Consider the following 17,906-nt stretch of genomic DNA (forward strand, 5'->3'; position numbering starts at 1 on the left):
ATGTAATCCTAACATTCCAAAGATATTTTGAAAGAACATTCCAATAGTATTAAACGTTTATTTCGATTTTTGATGAATCTGTTGCACCGCGGCACCAGGTCCGATCTGTTCACTTGGTAAAAGAAAGAAATTCAAGATATTAGTAACAAAATATTTCCTTTTTCATTTCATAGCCGGTGATCTCGCCGATAAATATCCAAAAAAGGCAAAATACTAAAAATAAACGTCAATATTACTCCAATTAACGTTGTTACTGTGGCGCTCACAGAGAAGCGCACCTCTTTCTCATTGACGTCAACAAGAAAAATCGCTCTTGAGAAATGTGTGTTCATTTACAAAAACATCTCTCGGTTCGTGCGTACTTATAATTATTTTATTTTCGGCGATTAATTCTTCAAATACCAGCTGGAACAGCAGCCATTTCACCATTGATAATTTCGTATTATCAATTGAGTTGAAAGTGTACCGAGAAAAGCAAGTCATGTTCCCACCAAAAGCGTAGCTCCATCTTCTACATTTAAACACACACACAACCTACACCTCCTCTATTCGCTTTTACGAAGGGCTAACGCTTGAAACGTAAGTTGTGAAATTTTTTTACGGTGGTCAATTTACATTATCATCTTAGTTGATACTATACCAATTACCCTGTTATACTCTACCACCGACGCAGCACCACAGTTCCTTTAAAAACTTACCCCCCTTATTTAACTACTGCATCGAGTCTCCATAAAGTAACGAAGTATGGAATCAGGGTCACCACTTTCCTCACAAAAATGTCATCATACCAAACTAAACGAAGAGGAAACTTTTGATGGCGATCAGAACAATCAAACAGAAGAAAGTTTTTCCGAAACGTTCGTTATTCCTTGTATTACGCTAAACGACGGCGGTGGATCAGCAGAAGGGAGAGGAAGCGAACGTGTTAAGAGTAAAAGACAACGCAAACCATTGTCGCCTAATTTCCCAGGGAAATGGAAGAACCTTGGCCGCGATAAGTCCAAAAGAAATGATGCATCCTCTGGCAAACATTTGAAAGTGGATTCATCAGGTAAAAGAGAGCGCGGGAGGTCATGGCCACCGCTTTTTCTGCAAAAGGGAAAATCTGACGAAATAGCAGAGTTTCAAGAAGAGAAGGAAGGCATCAGCGCTGAAAACATCCATCGGAGTGAAATTTCGCGGCGGCAGGGAAGAAATGCAGTTTGTATGATCTTAATGCCCGCTCGATATTTTAAAGTGCTTCCATATTTGAGATTATTGTTTAAAATAAGCATGCTCTCCGGTACTGACTTAGTTTAAAGAGACACACTCAGGACAAACTTTCAGTTATTGTTCATGACAGAAAGTTTTCATTATGATCAGTCAGTTAATAATAGTAATAATGATAATGGTGATAATAATAATTACGAAATAATAATAACAGTTGCGAAATAAAAGTAATTAAAGAGGGTCTCAATGGGGAGATGACCGTTTACAGCAAACAGTTGAAATGTTGGCCATTTTACGGCTAAACGGTTAATGTATTTCTGTCTGTCCTTCTAATACTTAAAAGGAAAATTGTATGGTTAACTTATTACAACGAACAGTTGAAATTCGTCAATTTTCACGCCGAAAGGCCGGTTAACCCCATTGAGACCATCTTAACACCGAACATTTTGACTTTATACACCCTTTCATCTATAGTAATTTTAACTTTTTTCCTTTGCTCTGCAATTTTTTTCCACGTACGGGGTAAGGAAAAATACGAGCAGTGAGCAAAATGACAGGTCGTTTTATGAGTAAAACCATCGAATGAGGGATTACTTTTTTCCAGTGTTTTGGCTCCTGGAGTTCAAAATGACATTCTATAGCCTTATCTGACTATCGTATCGATCGCACAAAACATGTGAGAAAACCGAAAAAAATTCTAAAACGAAGCAATTCACACGTTTTTGATGCCTAACTAAAACATCTGATGCCTAATAAACGACCCAAAAAAAAAAATCAAAGGGGCCATTTTGTTTCTCGCTTTCCTTTAGAGTAATGCCCTGCTCTATCTTGTAATTCCTTCGCATGTTTACGCGTTCCGCTGCCCTAATATGGTTAAATGACGTAACATTTCATAATTATTCACCGCAGTGGAGGTGAGAGAAATCAGTCGAACCTGTATACGCAACACCGTATTAAGCGGTTACCCGGTAATGAGCGGTCGCTCTTAAAGTCCCGAAAATTTTCCCCTTAATTACAACAATTTTCTCCTCTATTAAGCGGTCACCTCTATAACTGGTCGCGTCACCGTTTACTGAGTCCCAAAGACCTGTTTGTATTGTCCTCCACTTGTATTGAACGGTCACTTAGAGCGCAACCACTAAATGAAACCAAGAATAAACTTCCAAGTCAATTCTAATCAAATTTTGAATAAAAGTTAGTAGTGCTTTTGGGTTAGTTTTGTACATTAAGTTGTCTATTATAGCATGAAATGTCGTTTTTTTCTACGTTTTATAGTACTCCTATTCTATGTAACCTGTCCACTTGTATTAAGCAGTCACCTTGTGGGTGACCGCTTACTATAAATTTGAATGTATTGAAAAAGCCGCGAAGCAGCGAGGTTAATATCCTCCAGTTTTGCCGCTTTCACCACTTTCAGTCCTTTTAGTTATACTACTTCGATAAATGGTACTTTTCACGTGAGCTGATTGGCTAGTTTAGTGACTAACAAGTACTAATCACCTCCGAGTAGCCGATGCTTGCGAGTGTCGATCGCGAGTGTAGTGTGTCAACTTAATTTTAGTTCGTACTTTTTCTCCTTTGTTTCGTTTTTCGTTTATTTTCACGAAACATCTATAGACTAATAAATTCCCACGAGCAAACATTATCCATGATTTCGAATGTCAATCGTCCAAGTGGAAAAAACAAAACTTGAAAAACAAGGCAATCGCTGACGTCATTACCATAACTTTTGACGTGTTCATAATGCTTGCAAACTATGTGGTTCTTTGTTACTGACGTCGACGGGAAAATCACCAATAAGCAAACAGTAAACAATATATCCGATTATTTTGGAACACTGTATCAGTTCCTTTTTGAATCGCCAGCTGAAACAAGTATTTTTATGGCGAATGTGTAATACTTTTTACTTGTCAAGAGTGGGTCTTATATTTCCGCACCTATCGATTTACACGTATTCTTTACGTTTTCCTACGTCTCTTTTCTCCATCATTATTTTCGCACTTTATGTAAATAACGCCACTCTTACTATATCATTTTTCACGCCCCTTTTTAGCAGAGTGTTTTATTTTGCGTCGACGTAAACCTTTTCCTCCGAGCGTTTCATGTCTTGTATATTCCCTCAGTATTTAGTAAGTTTATCTCGTGGTATCTTCGCTTTTATTTTTCCCGTATTACATGTGAGTACATTTTTGTGATAGTCGTTTTTCTGTTCATTAAGAATTTACTTGTTCTCCAGATGCGTATAAAAGAGAAGTTTAATTGAATGCTGAATAAACGTCTTTGAGGAAGGGGGCCCTTACCTTCAATTATCATTTTACCAATCGAGTCGTCACAAAGCGAAGCAGTATGGAATCAGCACCGCGAAAATGCCCTCATCTTACCGAATTCAAAAGAGAAGAAATTTTTGATGGTGATCAAGCCAATCAGAAAGTGAAGATTATTATCCTAAATCGTCCTTTACGCCAATTCAGGCGCATAGTAAGGGCAGTCGATTAAGCGTGAAGGGAATGAAGGAAAATAGTGTTCAGCGAACGAATTCATGCTCATCACACTTCATACGAAAAGGAAAAGAACGTAAAAATACTAAATCAAGTAAACGGAGTTTACTCTACCAAGAATGTGAAAGCAGAACTATCAGACGAAAAAGTGCGGAGGAAGTCATTAAAATCAGCTTGATATAAACATGGACAGAAAAGCAGTTAATCTTAACTTAATTTGTTCGATGGACAAATGGAGTAAGACAGACAAGCTTGGACTTTCAGTATTTATTACAAAAAGTAATGGAGTAACTCAACAATCATAAAATAAATGTAAATGATTTGGAATTAATTGTAAAAAAAAACACATTAGCTTTGAAAACAGAATTTCCAACATTTAAAACATCTAGTCGATATTTTTTTAACCTCATATGAACCAAGCCCTGAAAAAAAATTAATAATTTCTCCTCCTGTATTCATGTTGCCACCTTTGACTGTTCTGTTCCAGTCCTCGCAGCATTGAGTCCACGTAACATGAAGAACAAACTTTAATCCTTTCACCCAGGAAGAGTGACTAAGAATCAATTTCTCCTGACAGTATCAAAACAGTAACAAGCAGACTTGTGAATGAAAGTGATCTTCGCAGTGATGTGCACTACTTAGGCAGTAGTGAAAATAAGGCCTGAAAAAAATTCAGGCCTGTACGGGATTTGAACCCATGACCTCTGCGATACCGGTGCAGCGTTCTACCAACTGAGCTAACAAGCCAACTGGGAGCTGGTCATGATGGTGGTTCTAAATAAACCCGTGAAGTGATGAATAGATGGTTAAGAATATATGAAGGTCATATATTTGAACTGCGGATAAAGACATGAATGAAAGTGATCTTCGCAGTGATGTGCACTACTTAGGCAGTAGAAAACTACTTCACTGCGAAGATCACTTTCATTCATGTCTTTATCCACAGTTCAAATATATGACCTTCATATATTTGAACTGCGGATAAAGACATGAATGAAAGTGATCTTCGCAGTGATGTGCACTACTTAGGCAGTAGAAAACTACTTCAGCTCCCAGTTGGCTTGTTAGCTCAGTTGGTAGAGCGCTGCACCGGTATCGCAGAGGTCATGGGTTCAAATCCCGTACAGGCCTGAATTTTATTCAGGCCTTATTTTCACTACTGCCTAAGTAGTGCACATCACTGCGAAGATCACTTTCATTCATGTCTTTATCCGCAGTTCAAATATATGACCTTCATATATTCTTAACCAAGCAGACTTGTGATGCAACTAAATTAAAAAAAAACCAAGTTCGGATTTCAAACTTTTTTATTCTCGCAGGTGCAAATCGCAGCGATTAACATCTGTTGCAGCAATAAGTCGTACAAGGTGAGTTAGTGCGAACTGTCGCTGTGACTTGTTTTGAAGCTGGTACACACCATAGCGGCTCGTCGCAAAGATCACTTAGCGTCTCCCGACCTTTTGAGTTCCTCCACTATTTATCATTCCCCGCGCGAATCTGATCAGCCACACGCAGTTAGCGAAGATACTGGGAACTACTGGCATCCCGCAAAGTTCCCTGTAAATCAATTTGACCAGCGGAGTTACTATCCAAGATGGCGACGAAGAAATGGCTTTGATTAATCAAACAGCTGTAACATTTTGTCTTATCTCTGAAAATGGTGAGCGATTTTAATGATTCGTTTCTTTGGAGATTTATTTTATTGAAACGTGTTTTTGTTTAGCCGTTGAGAAATTCATACGAGCTTCTCGTGCGTTAGATTAGGAGATCGAAGACCATATTTGTCCCCATCGATCTGCTCGTAGTAAATGCACAGTTTGTGAAAGGATAGCATCAAAATGAAACGTATAGATGATTACGAATGTTGTTAAAACGAATCATTGAAATGAATGTGTAAATTTAGTCTACTCTCTGTTGATGATTTTTTAGGGTTCTCAAGTGAAAGATGTCAAACTCCCTCCTAATTCGCCAACACAACTGGTGTTGAACAAGCACGCTGATTTTATTGCAGCATATGGGAAAAAGAAAGACGACTATGTATGTGAGATGATGGATATGTTAAATTTTTTAAGGAAGATTGTATTCTAACTGACTTACTGACTGATAGATTGATTGACAACTTTCAAAGGGTAATAGAAATCGTTGATGCTATGAATAGAAGCGTCTTCCAATTGTCCAAATGATCACTGAAATAATTGACTGACTCTCTGACTATTCGATGATTATTTTGCTACAAGTTTCAGTCATATCGTTCCAAAACGTCGTCATATCGTTCCACTATGAAGTCACATTGTTCCACTAAAGGTTTCATTTGCTGCACCCCATTAAAGCTCTTTTACTCATATTAAAATCATATTTGAGAGACTTGGAGACAGAAACTTTCTGCACTATCTTTGTACAAAAGCTTACAGAAAAGAATTTACCTTATATCTTTAAAGATGGCCCTTCACTGAATGACTGCCTGACTGACAGACCAACTCACTGACTGACTAGCTGACCAATGACTTCTTGATTGACTTCTTGAATAAGTGACCAACTCACTCAGATTATCTGACCTACAACTAACTACTGACTGACTGACCAACTTGATCACTGACTTCCTGAATAGCTGACTAATGATTAACTTATTGACCGGCCAATTGCCCAAATGATCACTGAAATAATTGACTGACTCTCTGACTATTCGACTCACAACTGGCTGATGACTGACTAACCAACTCACTAACCTCCTGAAGAGCTAACTAACAATTATCCTAACGACTGACCAACTGCCCAAATGAACAATCCTGAACAAGTAACTGACTGACTATTTGACCTACAACTGACCTATGGCTGACTGACTTCCTGACTGCCTGAACAGGTGACTATCCTCTGGACCAATTGATGACTTGAACTACTGACTAACTTCCTGACTCACTGACTGATGGGTCAGTGATGTCTGTTTCAAAGAAAACAAGGAAACAAACAAGAAAAACTTTACCCTTTTCCTTCCTGTTTATTTCAATCGGAAATTACTTTTAAAACTAGCAGTTGACCATTGCCTGCCTAGACAGGACAAAGAGCTAATGCTCAAAACATCAACTTTGTAAACTTTTTAAAGCAGTAAATTTACATCATCATCATAGTTGATAAAACCAAGGTGTCCTAGATTAAACTTAGCCATGTGCAGGCTGGGATAATTTTCATTATGTAAGTAACAAAAGTTAATATTATAATAAAGATTTTTTTGTTGTTAAAAAGGTAACATATTAACTTATCTTTTTTGTCATCTTTATACAGTTATATATTAAACAATAAAAAACCAAGTAGAATGTAGCAATTCCTACCAAACCAGGTGTCAAAGACTACTTGAATCAACCAGCCTTTAATATTTCAGCAAAGCTGACACAGCAATTTTTAGAAACCAGACTTAAAAAAGTTATGGACAAACAGCTCCTCCCTCGACTTTGAAAAATTAGGTAATCTAATTAGGTGTGATCTAAGTCACCTTAACCAACAACATTCTTAGTACTGGACTGCCTTTACATATATGGTTATATCACAGGATTATTTAGTAACAGTATTTTGATGATTTTCCATTAGGAGTACTGTATTACAGAATATTTACGCATGAGTGGAGTGTACTGGGGTCTAACATCAATGTTTCTTATGAACAAGCAAGATATGATGGAGAAAGATGAAATCATTGAGTTTGTCAAGTCTTGTCAACATGAAAATGGTGGATTCAGTGCCAGTCATAACCATGACCCTCATCTGCTGTACACACTAAGTGCCATCCAGGTATGGGGGACTGGACTGAAACACTTCATAAACACTCTCTTCAATGTCATCTTAATTGCTCACTTGGGGCTTACCTTTGAAGCCTGCTGTAATTTCTGTAAAAACTATTTTCAGGGAATGGAACTCAAGAGAGGTCATTTCCATAGTGTCATCTCTTGCTTGTTCCATCTTATAAGATATAAACATTGAACATATGACATCACTCTAAACTTGCAACTTAAGTTTTCAACCAGTTTTAATTTCATTCTAGAAACTGTAAGCTAGCTTACATTCTATAATATTTGCTCTTCAATCTTCTCTGTTCCATTCTTTTGTTTGATAACATCTAAAATTATCACTACTTTATCCAAAGGCATTTAATTCTACCTCTCCATTCCTTGGGCTTGAAGGTCATTTCTATTTATTACTTCCTTATTCTAGGTTTTATCACTTTATGGATGCATTGAACTAATAGATGTCAATAAAACAGTGGACTATGTATCAAAGCTTCAGCAAGCTGATGGATCATTTGTAGGAGACAAGTGGGGTTAGTTTAAACATTTACTTGGTTATCTTGAAAATCCAGCTGAACTATTTCCTGTGCAACTAAAGATGTTGTTTTACATAATCATGTCATGTTGTCCTTCAGTAGCATTTCAAAATGGTAAAATATCATGTAGTTTCATGTGAGGCTTAAATTACTTTAAAAATTAAATACAAGTTTTGACTCATTTTCAGTTTTTGAGAGCTTTTGCTGATCATTGGTAATATTATCATCATCAGATCCTAAATGAAATCATGGATTGGCAAAAGCTTGGAGACTTGGTTTTAACTTGTTTTTTAATTTTTACAGCATTTTAAGGTATCGCTAGAAACTGTTATACCATAAAGATGTTGTATTATTTTATGAAACTGTAACCCTTTAAAATATATGATACATGTTAAACTTGGTTTATTCATCGTTAGAATTTGCACCTCTGGTGCTAAGCTCATATTACCTTTGTGGGTTTCTTATTAACCTTAGATAAAGACTTATTAAACTGAGATGATGATGCTTCCATTTGTTATGTAACTATGTGGATTTTTTTTTTCTAATCTTCAGGGGAAGTTGATACAAGGTTTTCATTTTGTGCTTTGGCTAGCTTAAAGTTGCTGGTAGGTCTGTGTAATTTGATACAAATTCTTCAATTTGATTTATTTTTCTGAGTATTTAAGAACTACTACTTGCTTGTGCTGTGGAAAGCTTGAGGCAATCATGTTTTCTCAACACTGAAACTGTGAATAAAACTTGCATTTTTGAACAAACATATTCATGATTATGATTACAAGTTATCTCTGTCTTTCATCAGGGCCACCTGGAAGCAGTAAACGTACCAAAGGCTGTTGAATATGTGTTGTCATGTATGAATTTTGATGGCGGCTTTGGTTGCAGACCAGGATCAGAGTCACACTCAGGGCAGGTAGTACAATTGTCATTGATTTTACATTACTTTAGATATTTGCCACATACAAAAAAAATATATATATATATAGTTATGTAACTATAGATATCTTTGCAAAAGGGACTTTTCAGAGCCAATAGAGTCAAAATTTCCACATAATCATACAGTTGTTTAAAATTCAATGGGAATGTGGTAGAGGAGAAGACTTAAGTCACATTACAGAAATGGAGTTGAACTCAGAACAGCTTAGAAATAAGTGGATTGAGTTGCAAACTGGTTTGAGTAAATCTGTGACAACAGGATTTCAATTACAACACCGTAACCTCTTGGTTACACCACCTCCATATGCAAGGATGGGATATCTCTCAGCACTGAACAAACTTTGGATGAAACTTGATCTTATGTTTGGTCAACATATCCTGTACTCTAAGAACTTGAATGAAGGCTAACTTGTGTTTTATTTCTTTACACTCATGAAGCGGCAGGTGTAATGCATGTTCAACCATTCCTCTTTGCAGATTTATTGCTGTCTTGGTGCTTTTGCCATAGCTGACTCTCTCCATCATGTGAATGCTGATATGTTAGGATGGTGGCTTTGTGAGCGACAACTGCCATCTGGTGGTTTAAATGGTGAGTGACAGGCACTTGACTGTGTGATGGCCGCAGGGTGATTGGAATGGGTAGGACTGCCATTCAGTATGCTGGAACTGTGACTCAAATCTTGTCAGAGTATTTTTTCTTTTCCAAATAACAGCTTAAGATTGCAGAAAACCCAGTTGGGAGGTTAAAGAACAATTCTCAAAATAGTGTCAATAGTTATCCAAGATAGCAATGGTTCTGCCTTACAACTCGCCATGATTGGACCTTAAATTCAGGCTACTATCTCAACCATGTGTTTTCCAAACTAAAAAAATTAATGAAGATTCTTCTTCCCTATTTCTTTTGTTCTGATTGGAGGAAGGGATAGGGTCAGGAAGAAGAGAAAAAATCGGCACTTGTGTTTTGTTTTGGTATTCTAGCAACATAGAAAAGGGAAAGCTAAGATATTTATTTTAAATTCACTCTAGGTCGTCCAGAGAAACTCCCAGATGTTTGTTACTCATGGTGGGTGTTGGCATCACTCAAGATCATCGGAAAATTACATTGGATAGATAAGGTATAGACACAATCTGACTGTCAGACAGACAGACCAGACTAACCGACGGACAAACCAGACTGACAGACAGACAGACAGACCAGACTTACAGACGGACAGACCAGACTGACAGACAGACAGACAGACAGACTAAACTGAGGCAGACAGACAGACAGACTGGACTTACAATTGAATTGATATTGTAGGTTGGAAACGGTGAAGGGTTTCTAAAGCTGACTTTTCGAGAGTTAGCCCTTCGTCAGAGCGAATGGGAAAAAGAAAGTCAGTTAGTCAGTCAGCCAGACAGTATAAACATTGATGCTTTTCCGCGAGACAGCTGTTATAATTGTTATATTTAACGTATTTGTGTTTTAGGACAAATTAGAGAGTTACATCCTTGCCTGTCAGGATGAAGAGACGGGTGGATTTGCTGATAGACCGGGTGATATGGTAAGGCTGAACGTTGACCAGGTAGAACTGGGCGACTATCTTTTTTCTAATATAAGAGAAAAATTGAATGATAAAGGAAGGACTCGTGAAAATTAGGGATTTAGCGGAATTTGAGCCAATGAGAAAGGAAAACGAAATGAATATGAAAAAAGCACCATAAAGCTTCTCTTTGGTTCGTTTTGTAAGCTTCCATCAGGCAGTTCTTTGTCTTGCACATACTACAAAATTTCTATTTTACTCAATGTTAACTTACCTCCGCGTAACTTGTCATCCAAAAGGAAGTGATGACATATCCGATCCAACCAAAGTGTCGATTGAAACATTACAATCGTAGCGTCGGCCGCAATCCTACTCAATGTCCTACGTAAGACAAGGAAGACACAAACATCGTACCTGAATGTGTTGATTCCCTAGAGGAGGTTCATGAAATGATGTAATCTAGCGATAAAGGATATTTTATTTCTTCTAAATGCTACGTGGTTTTAAATTCGTCGTCTTTTCACATTTGCAGGTCGATCCGTTCCACACGCTGTTTGGCTTAGCAGGTTTGTCTCTGTTGGGATCTTCCGAGGTTAAACCTGTCAATCCTGTTTACTGTTTACCTGAGGAAACAATCGAAAATTTAAACATTCGACCTGAACTACTGGCGTGAGGGTTGAACGCGGACTTCTTCAGCTGTGTACACATCGAGTAAACGTGGCCAAAGAGTATCCAGTTTACTACGAGAAGAAAGGGGGAAGGGGAAGAACTTGCGATAGTCACGTGAACAGGATTCTTCAGACAACAAGCTAGTGCAGGATGAAAACATACCTTTAATTTCTGGACTGTTTAAAGGCCACGCCGTAAAGATTTTGGCCATCCTGTTCGTGGTCGCATCATCAAGGAGTCGTTGCACTGCCTTAATAACTTAAATGAGTTTCATAAAAATCTTATTGAATTAAATTGGTACCCAAGATTGTGTAAACTTGGTTGAGTTTCTCTGTTAATACATTCAGATGACACAACACTAACTACTTTCAACGGCTGAAATCTGGAGAGCTGGTTTACTGACTTGAAACAGACCCCCCCCTAACAGGTGTCAACTACTACCGGCACCATACAAACGACTTATTCACAACACTAACGTTACCAACAAACCGAACAAACCGAACAGAACGACCTAACTTTATTTTTAGCGTTATTTAAACACCCCTGAGCAAGCTAAAGACGTGCACTATTTGGTGCTTTTGAGACGGTCAGCTGGGTATAATTTTACATATTCCTCGGTCTATTTTCCCTTAGCCAAGTTTAGCGATGCTCTGGGCTTGGGGTTGAAGCCGTCGCTGGTAACACCCAGTTATTTTCTTATGTGTTCTTGGAAATGACAATACATTTTCTTTACATTCCAATTGTGAAAAAAGGGTGTCAATTGGTAACAGAGAACTGAAAGTGCAAAAATCAAAAACCCTGAAATTCCAGGGTGACATAGCCTACTACTTTAAGACCGCCAAAGTAAAGAGAAAATTTTTTTGATCTGACGTTTCTTGTTCTAGAAATGTAATGTGTGTCTGAATAAGTTTTGTCTTCCAGTTCAGTGTCCTAAAGGCAAATAACACGCTCGGCAGCGATTTGCTGCAGTTCCCGTTATCAGTCGGCTTCGCGGCTTAGTAACCACACGTCGAAGAATAGTTTTTAAATATACTGAATTAATCTTCCAATTACGCATGTTTTTTTTTTTTAACGAACTTCTTTAGAACTGGCGGAGTGTGTTCTTCACTCTGTGAACCAAGATTATCTCCAAGATTCATCTTTCTTAGTTGTGCAGTTACACCCAATTGTGAGAAACTTCATCATAACCGACAATGTATGTCTCTACTCTGAAAATAGATTTCCTTTTTACAACAAAATTTTCTATAATTTATATTATTGTATTGCTGATGATCATCATCTGTCTACAGGAAGATTTAGAAAATCTATAACTTCATGCAGAGGTATTCATGTTCTCGACAGGGTTATGTCCACCCCACAGGGTATTTTAGGGGCACATCACACGGCATAAAACCAACCGCACGGGGGAGAACATAAACGCACGTTTTGCTCTTTCACATGTACACATGCACAACTAGAAATAGTTTTCCTAGCCTCGCCGCGGGATGTAACATAGGTGGAGTAGTAACACTGTTCTTATAGAATTTTATTTTGTGTTCAATTTTGCTTGAAGCCCGTAAGGGCTTCAGCTTAATTTATCTCGTTAACATTGCGTGATACATTGAAACTTATTGGCTCATTTCTAGGATCGCTGACAATAGCAATTCATTTACCAAATTGGAAAGACGGGGTATAATCGGTTAGAAACCTGTCGTAACCTGCTTTGGGGTTATGGCTTTTACGACTAACAGTTAAATTTTGGCCATTTAACGGCTAACGATTAATTTCCTTCTTTTGTGATTAAAGGAAACATTTTTATGGTTAACGACTAACGGTTAAAATTTGTCATTTTTTACGCCCAATGTCTAAAATGTTTGGCTGTTCTACGGCTAACGGTCGACCCGATTGAGACTATTTTTTAATCATCCTATCAGGCAAACGGCACGACATCATTGCGTGGGTCGAAAACCTTATTAATGACCTGATTAACATTTTTAAACCAATAACTACCCAGGTATTATTTGTGGCGTTTTTTAGGAGTTCGACTTTCTCACGTTTTTCAAAAATATTATTCTTATCTAAGTTTTTTAAAGTGGCTGATACAAGAATGGTCACTTAAATATATTTATATAACTAACCAGCAAAGATAGAATAGCAAAAATTATCTGCTGATAGTAGCTGATGTAATTTTACACAGGTGAACAGGAAACAAGATACGAGAGTTACAGTTCACCTCAAAAGTTGTTTGTTTTGTAGCTATAGTTGTAACTCTTCCAACTACTCAATAATTAATAGTACGGCTCCATTTTTCACAGTTGATCCGCCTGAGCCCGGGGGCTAACATGCTCCAAAAGCGAATGTCCTTTAAAAGGTAGGGAAAATCTTTGTAAGCTACTTCTTTAAATGTTTTTGTTAACATGTCGGGCTCCATTGAACAAGCTGCTAAACTCCATAGTCGTCGAATCAATTTTGCACATGTATTTTTAAGAGATCGTAAACTACAGTTTACAATCTCTTAGCATTTTTTTTATTAGAATTACCACGAACTAACAAACGGGATGTGAAAAGCGAGCGCGCTAGAATACAGGGATAGTTACACTCCTTCTTAAAAACCATCGAGAATTTCTCAAGGTCGCCTTGATGAATTTGTTAGCTTTGTCAGAGCTGAAATGCAGAGTCACTGTATGGGGTGCTGCAAATCTCTTAAAAAATCTTTTGAATGAATCATGCACCATCACTCCCACTTACCACCTGTTTTTTTTCTTTTCTTTTTTTCTTTTACAGAAAAAATTGAGAGCAAAGGTTGTCCTCCTGAAAAGTACTCAGCCGGAAGTATTGCTTAAAGCTTGCTAAAAACAGATAAGCTCCAGAGAAATGAAAATGAAATTTGTCTTTTTATAACTTTTTCTACTTCGTGCGATATTTTAGCATTTTCAAGCGGACTGTTACTATCATAATATAACCAATTGTCCAGTAACGCGGAGTATTTGTACTCGACTCGCGCGTTATTTTCACTCTGGTTAGTAACGCTGTTCTTATATAATTTTTTATTTTGTGTTCAATTTTGCGTATTAATTTCTTAAAAATTTTTTATGGAGTACACTTTTGAAAATGTTTTCGTCGATCGTAAGGGCTTCAGCTTAATTTATCTCGTTAACATTGCGTGATAAATTGAAATTTGTTGGCTCATTTCCAGGGTCAATTACAATAGTAATTCATTTACCAAATTAGAAAGTAAGGGCATAATTGGTTTGACACGATATTTTAGCATTTTCATGTGGACTGTTGCTATCTTAACATAACCAATTGTCCAATATCGTAGACTGTTTGTACTCGACTCGCGCGCTATTTACACTTTAGTTAGTGCACTTGGGTCATAAATATATCTTATGAGACGTTTTGGTTTGTAGTATCACTGAGTATTCTTACGAGTTGTGCCGTATTTTGACGAGCCTGTAGGCGAGTCAAAATAAAAACGAGTAAAAATACTCTGTCAGCGATACTACAAACCAAAACGTCTAATAAGTTATTTATTGTCCAACTGCTATTTTCTTCTGCTGAGTCCTGTTCTTCTGTTCATTTCTCATAAGGCGGGAAAAGCAGAGCGGATAGAGAAACGTAGCGCGCACAGCCGACTGGTCAAACAGGTTTTTTTTACAGTACAAAATAACCAGCTGTTCAAATAAACATACAATATCGCAGGATATTTGTACTCTATTCGCGCGTTATTTGTGCTCTACTTTATGCAGTTGGATAATAACAACTTTTATTTTACTTTTTGTTTTTTTTTTTTTTAACTGTGTCGTTTTTTTCAGTTAAGTAACAAAATGAGTTGGACTGTGACCTGGTTCTTCGTCGTTGGTTTCTTAATCGACGTTGCATTTGTTGATGCACAGTGCAAACAAGAGAGAAACATAGCTGGAATGGCCCTGCGGGGATTTGTTTTCAAAAAGTTTTCTGTATCAGCCATCCACGAGTGTGACATAAGCTGCGAAAGAGAAATCAGATGTCAGAGTTATAACTACGTAGTTGGAGAAAAGTCCTGTGAACTGAACAACCGGACCAAAGAGGCAAAACCTGAAAATTTTCAACCAGACCTCGCTCGGTTTTACCACATACGTTTTTTTGACAGGGGTACGTATCAAATGTAAAGTCAAATTGGAGTTCATTTTATAGGATGAATAATCTGTTATAATTAATGCCTGTGCTGTATGACTATTTTGGGTTTTCTCTCACAGCTCCTTTAGGATCCGTACCAGAGATGCCCGCAGAGTCGTGTCGGGAAATAAAGATGAGTGAAGGCAAAGCAGCCATAAGCAGCAAATATTGGTTGGATCCAAATAGGAGTGGAAAGGCCGCTTTACTTTACTGTGACATGGAAATGGAAGGTGTCTGCTCAAAACTGGTTTGATGTATTAAGATTGTCTGTTCGTGCTTACTAATGATTGCATTCCATTTAAGAGTTCCATTGATTGAGACACTTTCAATTACTAATTTCTGTTCAGATATCGATGAATGTGTCTCCGGCACTCATGAATGTGACATAAATGCCCAATGTATCAACACCGCTGGCTCTTATAACTGCACGTGTAAAAATGGATATTCTGGTGATGGAAGATCGTGTTCAGGTATAAAAGTAACCCAATTATATGTACAATTATAATCATATAAGTTGTTCTGAAGAGTGGCTCTTTCTGGGAATTTCCACAAAGCTTAGTCATTTAATGCGGATACTAGAGCTGTATAAGGAAGCGCTTGGTTCAGTTCTCCGGAACAATCTATTTGGTAATGCAATTATGATTTCCGTTATACCGTGACAAGGTGTAAGTTTCCATTACATCGAACATAGCGTGAGCCGCTTGCTTAACTTCTTCAATCTTAAAGATCTTAATGTGTTTAACTCAGGTCTACATAAATTAAGACGTGTATTTGTACATAGCCCGCCCTATTTTATCTCAGCAAAGTTTAGCAATACCTAGGGCTCCAGGTGACAAGGTCCGGGTGAAAGCTGCATCCCTTGTCATGGGTGTTTTTTATTTGTTTCCTTGGGAAACTCATTTCATTTACTTTACAACACAACAACACAGAGTAAAGTGTTAATGGATACCAGAGAGCTGTAGGGAAAAAATTAACCCTTTTACTCCCATGATCTCATAAATAATTCTCCTTACTGTCTGCCATACAATTCTTGCGATGTTAGTTGGAAGAATTTGGGTTTGGATCGACTAATAATCCCCTAATTTATAGTTTTCTTTATTCTCCTCACTTGTCTGCTTGATAATGTATCGATATTGTAAGGAGAAATTCTGTCTTGGTCACTCATGCGAGTTAACGGGTTAAAGGTAGTCCACAGCTACCTTACCCTGGACCTTTTAGCCATCTAGGCGGAGTAAATTTGCCTTCTTTTAAATTTAGTCATCTAGCCATGCATGTATGTATAACTTTCGTTTTCTTCTTTTCCTTTCAAGCTTATATCGATTCTGTTATCCTAACGGCAAGTAGCTCCTTCGTACATGATTTGCAGCAGTTCCTTGAGCCCGTTATTAGTGATAATAAGACTAGCAACTGGACAAGATGTTACCATGCGCTGTCACATGGATGGAATACAACTCAATTTCACAGCAGATGTGACAACAAAGGGCCAACTGTCACCATCGCACAAGTCGGAGAATATGTTTTTGGAGCATACATCAGTGTATCGTGGACGAGTAAGTAAAACGTTACTTACGTCAATGATAGGCAGCTTAATCTTTTTTAACTCCTAGATTTGAGATGATAAGATTATCAAGCACTCCTAAACCGAAACAATTTAAGGAAACAGATTTATAATTTTTCATTGATCCTTTGGAAACTTTTAGAAACTTAGAAATTGTATTTTTACCAAGCGTTATCCAGTTTTATTTTTCTTTTTTTCTTTTTATGTATTTTTCTTTTATTTTTTTGCTGGATAATGATGGTATCATTTAGGCTTTCACAGGAATGCTGAAATTTTCTCAAACAGTGCGATATTTAGCAAAATTTGGGAACTTGGCGGCTTCAGTTGTGTCAAGAGAGTATAGGATATTCCTCTGGTAATGGTCTGATTTAAGCTCCTTAAAGAATTCACTGTTTTATTGCATCACTGTAGGTTATCCATGTATTCGCCGAGAAGATAGAAAGGCGTTTCTCTTTTCACTCTACAACATCAATGGGCATCATCCAGTCAATTTCACTGTGAAATACAACAATGCTATATACAGTTGTCACCAACAATTGCCAATCTTTGGATATGCGGCCGATTTGTTTTTTAAACCTTTACCTATGACCTCATTTGCAAAACCTGACACCTATCAAATTCCTCCTGGCTGTGTTGAAGAACAGAAATGCAATTTCTATACTGGCACCGTTGATTTCCACTTAACAGATATGGAAGTATTTAGTAGAACAAAGGAAGGCTAATATATCAAACCGATAAACCACGGTAAGGTTTCATGGCGACCACAATTTCAAATTTTAAGCATCGCTGTGTCTATCACTCAGAAAAGTCTTAGTCTAGTGTGTTCCTTAGTGATGTCTGATTTCACGTTGAATTCTTAGGGCTGAAATAATTAGCAATGTATAGCAAGTAATGCCAATACTTGATATTTAGATCAAGGAAGTGAAATGGTTGAAGAAGGAGTATATTGCAGGATAGAAAACTGAATAAAAAAATTTGTCCAGGAGGCTTTACCTCTGAACACCCCTTGATACCACTTATTTGCGCAGTCTTAAAATTTTGTAAAAGAATCGTCTTCTGGTTTTGGAGTT

General features: G+C 37.4%; 2 protein-coding genes across 2 annotated transcripts; both read left to right on the forward strand.

The window, feature by feature from the left end:
* The first annotated feature begins 5,278 nt into the window (after positions 1 to 5,278).
* On the forward strand, positions 5,279 to 11,457 carry LOC113683936 (geranylgeranyl transferase type-2 subunit beta). Its single transcript, XM_027201227.2, has 10 exons — positions 5,279 to 5,367; positions 5,637 to 5,744; positions 7,290 to 7,487; positions 7,908 to 8,013; positions 8,569 to 8,621; positions 8,816 to 8,926; positions 9,427 to 9,538; positions 9,976 to 10,064; positions 10,419 to 10,493; positions 11,005 to 11,457. Exons 1-10 carry the CDS (start codon positions 5,365 to 5,367, stop codon positions 11,143 to 11,145), a joined length of 996 nt encoding a protein of 331 aa, XP_027057028.2. The 5' UTR covers positions 5,279 to 5,364; the 3' UTR covers positions 11,146 to 11,457.
* A 2,555-nt stretch (positions 11,458 to 14,012) lies between these two features.
* LOC113683965 (uncharacterized) lies at positions 14,013 to 17,697 on the forward strand. Its single transcript, XM_089203978.1, has 6 exons — positions 14,013 to 14,139; positions 14,936 to 15,254; positions 15,359 to 15,508; positions 15,626 to 15,748; positions 16,589 to 16,828; positions 17,248 to 17,697. Exons 2-6 carry the CDS (start codon positions 14,948 to 14,950, stop codon positions 17,556 to 17,558), a joined length of 1,131 nt encoding a protein of 376 aa, XP_089060104.1. The 5' UTR covers positions 14,013 to 14,139; positions 14,936 to 14,947; the 3' UTR covers positions 17,559 to 17,697.
* Positions 17,698 to 17,906: the final 209 nt, after the last annotated feature.

This window comes from Pocillopora damicornis, chromosome 4, assembly GCF_964200805.1.
Source record: "Pocillopora damicornis chromosome 4, jaPocDami1.2, whole genome shotgun sequence".
In the NCBI taxonomy this organism is placed as follows: domain Eukaryota; kingdom Metazoa; phylum Cnidaria; class Anthozoa; order Scleractinia; family Pocilloporidae; genus Pocillopora; species Pocillopora damicornis.

Coding starts and splice junctions, on each gene's coding strand:
- LOC113683936 (XM_027201227.2), top strand. Junction 8,014..8,568: donor ATTTGTAGGAGACAAGTGGG/GTTAGTTTAAAC, acceptor TCTAATCTTCAG/GGGAAGTTGATACAAGGTTT. Junction 10,065..10,418: donor AATTACATTGGATAGATAAG/GTATAGACACAA, acceptor TTTGTGTTTTAG/GACAAATTAGAGAGTTACAT.
- LOC113683965 (XM_089203978.1), top strand. CDS start 14,948: ATGAGTTGGACTGTGACCTGGTTCTTCGTCGTTGGTTTCTTAATCGAC. Junction 15,509..15,625: donor CTGTGACATGGAAATGGAAG/GTGTCTGCTCAA, acceptor ATTTCTGTTCAG/ATATCGATGAATGTGTCTCC. Junction 15,749..16,588: donor TGATGGAAGATCGTGTTCAG/GTATAAAAGTAA, acceptor TTTCCTTTCAAG/CTTATATCGATTCTGTTATC.